This window comes from Colobus angolensis, unplaced genomic scaffold (genome assembly GCF_000951035.1).
Source record: "Colobus angolensis palliatus isolate OR3802 unplaced genomic scaffold, Cang.pa_1.0 Scaffold17, whole genome shotgun sequence".
NCBI lineage: Eukaryota > Metazoa > Chordata > Mammalia > Primates > Cercopithecidae > Colobus > Colobus angolensis.
The window spans coordinates 1,042,405-1,051,472 of record NW_012114821.1 but is presented as its reverse complement, the minus strand read 5'-3'; the positions used below and the strand labels follow the sequence as shown (position 1 = coordinate 1,051,472).

The window sequence follows — 9,068 nt, the reverse complement described above, 5'->3', positions numbered from 1 at the left end:
GCTTGCGCGCCGCCGGCAGGACAGGTTGTTGCCGGCGCTTCCTGTGCTCCGGCCCTGCGCGCCGCCGCGGTCGCCGCTGGGACCGGAAGTGCGGGCGAGCGCGGGTCCCCGGGTCTGACAGGAGCAGCCTGCGGGCACCGCGGCGGTAGTCGGAGGCGGCAGAGGGTCCGGAGGCGGGAGAGGGTCCGTCGCCGCGCCGCCCTGCCCCGCCATGGGCCTCCTGTCGGACCCCGTTCGCCGGCGCGCGCTCGCCCGCCTCGTGCTGCGCCTCAACGCGCCGCTGTGGTGAGAACAGGGCCCGGGGAGGCGGGGACCCGAAGGCCCTGGAACTCGCGCTGGCGGCGGCCCATGCGCGGTGCCCATCGAGGGCCGGGGCCGCTCCGGCTGCTCGCGCCCTTCCGCTCCTGCCCTCTGGAAGCACTGAGGGTATCAGGCCCAGGCTCCGCCCTGCGGTCCGGCGTCCCGATGCCAGGACTCCGGGTTTAGGTCTCTCAGACCCGCGCGATCGACCCCGGGTGCGGAGGTTGTGGCCTCGGGTCGGCGTCGCAGGAGCCGCTGACGCGCCGGTGCCCCTCCGTCCTCTCTCACAGCGTGCTGAGCTACGTGGCGGGCATCGCCTGGTTCTTGGCGCTGGTTTTCCCGCCGCTGACCCAGCGCACTTACATGTCGGAAAACGCCATGGGCTCCACCATGGTGGAGGAGCAGTTTGCGGGCGGAGACCGTGCCCGGGCTTTTGCACGGGACTTCGCTGCCCACCGCAAGAAGTCGGGGTGAGCGGCAGAGCAGGGCGTCTGGGGCGAGCAGTGGTGGCTGAGGCCGGGGAGCTCTGCTCAGAGGCTCCCTTCGTGTCTGCAGGGCTCTGCCAGTGGCCTGGCTTGAACGGACGATGCGGTCAGCAGGGCTGGAGGTCCACACGCAGAGTTTCTCCCGGAAACTGCCCTTCCCAGATGAGACCCACGAGCGCTATGTATTGGGGGAGTGGGGTGTGCCTGGGCCCAGAAAGCACCTTGGAGGGAGGGGTCTGGGCTGGGTATCACCTTGGTGGGTGTCATGGGGCCAGGAAGCTCAGTGGGAGGGAAATCCCTGGTGGGCATTGGAGGGCTAGAAAAGGGGGGGGCTTCAGCCCCCTACCACAAAGTTACACTGAGGCTCCCCTCACTGCTACTGCATACAGATGGTGTCAGGCACCAACGTATACGGCATCCTGCGGGCCCCGCGTGCTGCCAGCACAGAGTCGCTGGTGCTCACCGTGCCCTGCGGCTCAGACTCTACCAACAGCCAGGCTGTGGGGCTGCTGCTGGCACTGGCTGCCCACTTCCGGGGTGAGGCTCAGGGTTGCTGGCCATGGAGGGGTTTGGTCAGTGCCCCAGACCCTGCTGATCCTGCTTCTGGCCTCCAGGGCAGATTTACTGGGCCAAAGATATCATCTTCCTGGTAACAGAACATGACCTTCTGGGCACTGAGGCTTGGCTTGAAGCCTACCACGATGTCAATGTCACTGGTAGGTTCTCTTGTCCTGCATGCTCTGGTCTGCCTCTCAGGGCCACTGTCCTCACCACATCTCCCATCAGCGTTCATTGACTTGCTCCTACAGGCATGCAGTCGTCACCCCTGCAGGGCCGAGCTGGGGCCATTCAGGCGGCCGTGGCGCTGGAGCTGAGCAGTGATGTGGTTACCAGCCTCGATGTGGCTGTGGAGGGGCTCAACGGGCAGCTGCCCAACCTTGACCTGCTCAATCTCTTCCAGACCTTCTGCCAGAAAGGGGGCCTGTTGTGCACGCTTCAGGGCAAGGTGGGGCTGCCTGCCTGCCTGAGGGCTGAAGGGCACAGGGTCTGTGGGAGGGGCTGTCTCATCCTGTCCTGCACCTCTAAAGCTGCAGCCCCAGGACTGGACGTCATTGGATGGACCGCTGCAGGGCCTGCAGACACTGCTGCTCATGGTTCTGCGGCAGGCCTCCGGCCGCCCACACGGCTCCCATGGCCTCTTCCTGCGCTACCGTGTGGAGGCCCTAACCCTGCGGGGCATCAATAGCTTCCGCCAGTATAAGTATGACCTGGTGGCAGTGGGCAAGTAAGTAGTCTCTGGTCCCCCCTTTCCATGCCCAGGACGATGTCCAGCTGGGGCAGAGTGGGGGATGGCCTGGTGGCTGTGGCCAGCCATGAACCTGCCCCACACCTGACAGGGCTTTGGAGGGCATGTTCCGCAAGCTCAACCACCTCCTGGAGCGCCTGCACCAGTCCTTCTTCCTCTACTTGCTCCCCGCCCTCTCCCGCTTCGTCTCCATCGGCCTCTACATGCCCGCTGCCGGCTTCTTGCTCCTGGTCCTTGGTCTCAAGATATCCTCTGCCCCTTGCCATCCACTTGTGACCAACCTCCAGTCTCCCCAACTCTAGGCTGGGGAGAGTCTTCCATCCTGATGGGGGGTGGGGTACAGGGGTAAGCCCTGGGTCCCCCTCTGGGCAGATCCCATTACACCTCTTGTTGGGGTCCTTGATTGGGCTACGCTCTGGAACTGTGGATGCAGCTGCATGAGGCCGAAGTGGGCCTTGAGGAGCCCGGGGGGGCCCCTGGCCCCAGTGTCCCCCTTCCCCCATCACAGGTGATGGCATCCCCTTCTGTTGTTGGAGTGGGCTTCCAGGGTCTGACTGGTGTTTAGTGTTGCAACTTAGCCTCAGCTGGTGGGATGGTGGTGGTCTTTGGGGATCCCCTGGCCCCAGGGCCCATCTCCAAGAGCCTGTGTGCCCTGCAGGGTGTTGGGCTGGCCTCGCTCGTGGCACCTCTGCTGATCTCGCAGGCCATGGGACTGGCCCTCTATGTCCTGCCAGTGCTCGGCCAACACGTGGCCACCCAGCACTTTCCAGTGGCAGAGGCTGAGGCTGTGGTGCTGACACTGCTGGCGATTTATGCAGCTGGCCTGGCCCTGCCCCACAACACGCACCGGTGAGAGGCTGGGCTGGTTTGTGGGGGTGGGGTTAGAGGTCCCCTGGACATGCAGACAGTCTGTGGGTTGCCTCTGAGCCCTTTGTCTTGCAGGGTGGTAAGCACACAGGCCCCAGACAGGGGCTGGATGGCACTGAAGCTGGTAGCCCTGATCTACCTAGCACTGCAGCTGGGCTGTATCGCCCTCACCAACTTCTCACTGGGCTTCCTGCTGGCCACCACCATGGTGCCCGCCGCTGCGCTTGCCAAGCCTCATGGGCCCCGGTATGTATGGATCAGCCCCACTTCCCCCAACACCTGTGCCCTCATCACAGACCGCACCCTCATTCAGTAGCCCTTTCCCCCAACTTGGTGCCCATGCCCCCACCATGGAGCCTACCCTGATGTTGCTTCTCCACCCAGGACTCTCTATGCTGCCCTGCTGGTGCTGACAAGTCCAGCAGCCACACTCCTTGGCAGCCTGTTCCTGTGGCGGGAGCTTCAGGAGGCACCACTGTCACTGGCCGAGGGCTGGCAGCTCTTCCTGGCAGCGCTGGCCCAGGGTGTGCTGGAGCACCACACCTACGGTGCCCTGCTCTTCCCACTGCTGTCTCTGGGCCTCTACCCCTGCTGGCTACTTTTCTGGAATGTGCTCTTCTGGAAGTGAGATCTGCCTGTCCGGGCTGGGACAGAGACTCCCCAAGGACCCCACGCTGCCTCCTGGGGAAATAAACGAGTGTCTGTTTCAGCAGCTATTTGAGCTCCTGGCCCCCTGTCCATGTAGGGCCCCAGGGCATGGGGGTGAGAAGCCTCTGCCTGCAGGGCTTGGCATTCCCTCACCTCCTCCCTGGCAAGGGCTGCTGTAGTCCACTTACTGGGTAGCATTCCTGCCAACTAGGGCTCTGCTGCTGCATCAGCCCTGGGAGCTGAGCCTCAGGTGCACTCTCAGCCCTGGAGGGTGCCATGCAGGCTCGGAGGGCTGTGTGCATTGCTGTGTGGTACTGTGCCAGGAGTGGTGCTAGGAAGGAGAATACACCATGGCCATGGTTTGAGGGCCTGCCAGGAGCTGAGGCACCCAGAAACCACCTGACACCATCTTTACTGCTAGGACTAAGAGGCTGGAGCTGGAGCCCTGCAGAGGAGGCATGGCATGGGGCCCAGGCAGGGCCAGCGCCTTGGTGTGGGATTGGGATGGAGCAGGGAGGAGCACCCGGCCTGGCTTCCTCGGAGTTGAGTCAGCCCAGGTGAGATACCCACGAGGGGCCGGGCAGGGAACACAGTGGAGCCAGCGCCCAGGAGCAGGTGGGGCATGGGGACAAGAGCCCCACGGGAGAGGGCACTGATGGGCCAGCGAGGAGAGAAGCAGGCTGTCGTACCAGGACTCTGAAAGGAACTGGGAAGACCACCGTCTGTTTTGAAAGAAAGGAAAAACCTGTGGCCTTTTGGTGATGCCAGGGCCATGTCAGAGACCTTGGTGCTGCGACTAGAGAGCCCTCTGGTCACAGGAAGGCAAAGGTGCCACAGTCACACGCAACCAGGCACAGGCCTCGGGAATCAGCCGTGCTGCCTGGAGAAGCCACGGCATCTTAGAATCAACTGAGGGCCTGGCTCCTTTCAGTACAATGTCCCCAAATGGCCTGTTGTCTGGGAGGTCCCGAGGAGAGTGCCCTCCCTGTGCCCCACTCCCTAGGCCACTGCCTCTTCACTGGGGCGTGTCTTCCTGCGGGGGGAGGCTCCCCTTGACATGAGGCCCCTGGTGTTGGGGTTTAGTCTATTGATGGGGCTCCACAGTTGGGGAATAGGCAGAGGGCTCCCAGGGTGAGCACCTAGGCGGTTTCTAGACTTTCTGTAGAGGAAGCGCACACCTGCTGGGTGGCCTTATGTTCTCTGTGTCCAGCATTGTTTGAGGCTCAGTGGGGATGAGGGGTATCAGGAACCCCACTGTGACTGGTCGCCTCGTGATTAACTTGCCTGTCTTCAGCCCCCTTGTCCCAGAAGTTGGAGCCTCTAGTCACTTCCTCCAGCGAATACCTCTGAGGTTGGGTGGATGCCTGCAGTCCCCACCCAAGCCTGGCTGGTTTCACCTGCCTCTCAGTAGCCCTAGGAACACCTCCTAGGTGGGCATCACAGGGGCCTCGTCTGCTAAATCAGCAAGGGAGAGTCATCTGTCAGTCTCCTATTTTCCAAGAAGAAATCTCTGTTGTGGTCTCCTGTTCTCTTTGTAAGATGACATCTGATACAAAATCACCCTCCAGGCATTTTAGCTGGGCTTTGACCTCAATTGTGTTGTTTTTGAGATGGAGTCTTGCACTGTAGCCCAGCCTGGAGTACAGCAGTGCAATCTCGGCTCACTGCAACGTCCACCTCCCTGGTTCTAGCAATTCTGCCTCAGCCTCCCAAGTAGTGGGATTACAGAGGCGCACCACCATGCCTGGCTAATATTGTATTTTTAGTAGAGATGGAGTTTCACCATGTTGTCCAGGCTGGTCTCAAACTCCTGACCTCAGATGATCCACCCACCTAGGCCTCCCAAAGTACTGGGATTACAGGCATGAGCCACCACACCTGGCAGCCTCAATTGTTTTTTAACAAGACTTTGGCAGTCACTTAAAGCACAAATCATGAAAATACATACATGGGGGGAAAAGCTAAAGAATACCTTGCTTGTGTTCTGAGTAGTTTGTGCAGAATTCTCCCTGCCTATACGAGCATTGAAAGGGAACCATGGGAATGGCAAGGTTGCTTTGTTAGGAAGGTAGGATTTCTGTTCTGATTTTTCAGTAATGACATGGGCTCAGACTCCATGTTTCTCCCTCCCTGATTTTTTTTTTTTTTTTTTTTGACAAGAGTCTCACTGTCACCCAGGCTGGGTGCTATGGTGAGATCTCAGCTCACTGCAACCTCCACCTCCCAAGTTCAAGTGATTCTCCAGGCTTAGCCTCTGTTATATGTGAAATGTTTATTTAGAAGCAGAATGCCTGTTCCCTGGTACCATAAGGAAAGATCAGCATTCGGACAAAAAGTTCTCTCAGCAACTCAATTTTACTTTCTGCAGAAAGGGTGCTTCTTGTAGATGGAACAATGGTGACAGCATACCTGAATAAAGGAGCGAAGCCATTTTTATCTCTTGGGCAGCTTGTCTCTGCTACTCTGTCCTGTCTCCGTTGGCTGGAGCCAGACCTCACAATCTAAACTGAACCCAGTGGGCTAACAGCTTAAAAACTTTTTTAAATAGGTAAAAAGCAATGGAGAACAGAAGAAAAGAGGAAGTTGCTTACTAAAGGACTTAGAAAAGTAATAATACTCGCAAATAAGGAAGGGGCATAGAAAGCAAGCTGGGACGTGCCTGTGAGCATGTCCAGCACAAATATCTTGGTTAAAGTACAAGGACACAGAATGTCCTTATTCCTCTATATCGAACAGCTAGATAGGATAGGGCTTAACAAAGAGTTATTAGCACAAAGCAAGGTGGCTTGAAGGAAGTTAGTCTTTAAACACTTAAAATTTATTTTTTAACAAGGGAATTTTTGAAGAGGAAACTTTTTAATTTCTACAGCCTCCCAAGTAGCTGGGATTACAGGCGTACACTACCACGCCCCACTAATCATTTTATATTTTTACAAATATTTTGGCTTCTTCCAATGTCCACGTTCTTACCAACACTTGCTAGTGTCCATCTTTTTTTTTTTTTTTTTTGAGATGGAGTTTTGCTCTTGTCACCCAGGCTGGACTGCAATGGCGTGATCTCGGCTCACCACAACCTCCGCCTCACAGGTTCAAGCAATTCTCCTGTCTCAGCCTCCTGAGTAGCTGGGATTCCAGGCATGCACCACCATGTCCAGCTAATTTTGTATTTTTAGTAGAAATGGGGTTTCTCCATGTTGGTCAGGCTGGTCTCAAACTCCCGACCTCAGGTGATCCACCCGTCTTGACCTCCCAAAGTGCTGGGATTACAGGCATGAGCCATCGCGCCTGGCCTGCCTACGTTTTATTCTGAGAATTTTCTGGTTTTAGGTCTTAAACTTAGATCTTTGATTATTTTTCAGTTCTTGTAAATGGTGTATAAATGTTGTGAGGTAAAGGAGCCAACTTCATTCATTGGCATTTGTTTTGCAAATCATTGTTGACTTTTTGTTTTTGTTTTTTGGTTCTTTTTTTTTGTTTTTTGAGACGGAGTTTCACTCTTGTTGCCCAAACTGTAGTGCAGTGGTTCGATCATGGCTCACTGCAACCTCTGCCTCCCAGGTTCAAGCGATTCTCCTGCCTCAGCCTCCTGAATAACTGGAATTACAGGCGTGCACCACCACGCCCAGCTAATTTTGTATTTTTAGTAGAGATGGGGTTTCTCCATGTTGGTCAGTCTGGTTTCGAACTCTCGACCTCAGGTGATCTGCCCGCTTTGGCCTCCCAAAGTGCTGGGATTACAAGCATGCGCCACCACAGCTGGCTAATTTTGTATTTTTAGTGGAGTCGAGGTTTCTTCATGTTGGTCAGACTGGTTTTGAACCCCTGACCTCAGGTGATCCAGCTGCCTCGACCTCCCAAAGTGCTGGGATTACAGGCATGAGCCACCATGCCTGGCCGTTTTGTTTTTTTTGAGATAGGGTCTCAACTCCGTTGCCTAGGCTGGAGTGCAGTGGCATGATCACAGCTCATTGCAGCTTTGACCTCCCCAGGCTCAGGTGATGCTCCCACCTCACCCACCTGAGTAGCTGGGACCACAGGTGTGCACCACTCTTGGCTTTTTTTTTTTTTAAGACAGTGTTTCGCCATTTTGCCCAGGCTGGTCTCCTGGGCACAAGCAGTCTACCTGCCTTGGCGTCCCAAAGTGCTGGGATCACAGGCATCAGCCAGCATGCCCGGCCCTGTTCGCATTTGAATATCCAATTGTCCCAGAACCATTTGTGGGAGAGACTCTTTCTCCATTGGTCTCAGTACCCTCGTTAAAAAAATCAAATGACCATAGATGTATAGTCACAGACTTTATTTGTGGGCTGTCAATTCTATTCCATTGATCTATATGCCTACCCCTCTATCAGTACTAAAATTTACTATAAACCTACGATAATCAAGTTTTGAAATTGGGAGATATAAGTCTTCCAACTGTTTCACCATTTTAGCCAGACTGTTCTCGAACTCCTGACCTCAGGTGATCCACCTGCTTTGGCCTCCCAACGTGCTTGGGATTACTGGCGTTAGCCACTTCACCCAGCAAGCCTCCATGGTTTGAGAGGAGAAATCTTTTGTTAATTTTGTTGAGAATTCTTCTTTTTTCTTTCTTTTGTATTTGTTATTATTATTATTATTATTTTCTGAGAAGGAGTTCCACTCTTGTCGCCCCGGCTGGAGAGCAATGGCGCAATCTCGGCTCACTGCAACCTTTCTTCCTGGGTTCAAGCGATTCTCCTGCCTCAGCGTCCGGAGTAGCTGGGATTATAGGTGCGTGCCACAATGCCCGGCTAATTTTTTGTGTGTTTTTAGTAGAGACGGGGTTTTGCCATATTAGCCAGTCTGGTCTTGAACTCCGGACCTCAGAGGTGATCTGCCTGCCTCGGCCTCCCAAAGTGCTAAGATTACAGGAGTGAGCCACTGCGCCCAGCCAATAATTTTTATGTGATGAGTCACTTCTCTCTTGCTGCTTTCAAGATTTGTTGTCTTTCAACAATTTGTTTTATGTCTCCTTTAGTTTATTCTACTTAGTGTTTGTTGAACAAAAAAACTAGATGTGCAGATTCATGTTTTTCATGAAATTTGGCACGTTTTTGGCCTTTTTTTCTTTTTTTGAGACAGAGTTTCGCAATTGTTGCCCAGGCTGGAGTGCAATGGTGCAATCTTGGCTCACTGCAACCTCCACCTCCCAGGTTCAAGCAATTCTCCTGCCTCAGCTTCCCAAGTAGCTGGGATTACAGGTATGCACCACCATGCCTGGCTAATTTTGTATTTTTAGTGGAGTCGAGGTTTCTTCATGTTGGTCAGACTGGTTTTGAACTCTCGGACTCAGGTGATCTGCCTGCTTCGGCCTCCTGAAGTGCTGGGATTACAGGCATGAGCCACCGTGCCCAGCCTTGGCCATTATTTTTTTTTGAGTATTCTTACTCCTTTCTCTGTCTAGTCTACTCCTGGGACTGAAATTATGCACATGTTGGTAT

General features: G+C 55.1%; 1 protein-coding gene across 2 annotated transcripts; it reads left to right on the top strand.

The window, feature by feature from the left end:
• Positions 1-3,674, top strand: GPAA1 (glycosylphosphatidylinositol anchor attachment 1). 2 transcript variants are annotated; one of them, XM_011938041.1, is made up of 12 exons: positions 1-285; positions 591-770; positions 856-967; positions 1,175-1,322; positions 1,400-1,501; positions 1,595-1,791; positions 1,874-2,070; positions 2,183-2,336; positions 2,504-2,599; positions 2,750-2,940; positions 3,034-3,204; positions 3,343-3,674. In XM_011938041.1, exons 1-12 carry the CDS (start codon positions 212-214, stop codon positions 3,584-3,586), a joined length of 1,866 nt encoding a protein of 621 aa, XP_011793431.1. In that variant the 5' UTR covers positions 1-211; the 3' UTR covers positions 3,587-3,674. The 2 variants fall into 2 exon arrangements, with proteins under 2 accessions (XP_011793431.1, XP_011793432.1); XM_011938042.1 differs by lacking the exon at positions 591-770 and having other exon boundaries at positions 83-285.
• Positions 3,675-9,068: the final 5,394 nt, after the last annotated feature.

Coding starts and splice junctions, on each gene's coding strand:
- GPAA1 (XM_011938041.1), top strand. CDS start 212: ATGGGCCTCCTGTCGGACCCCGTTCGCCGGCGCGCGCTCGCCCGCCTC. Junction 2,337..2,503: donor TCCTGGTCCTTGGTCTCAAG/ATATCCTCTGCC, acceptor TGATTGGGCTAC/GCTCTGGAACTGTGGATGCA. Junction 3,205..3,342: donor GCCAAGCCTCATGGGCCCCG/GTATGTATGGAT, acceptor TTCTCCACCCAG/GACTCTCTATGCTGCCCTGC.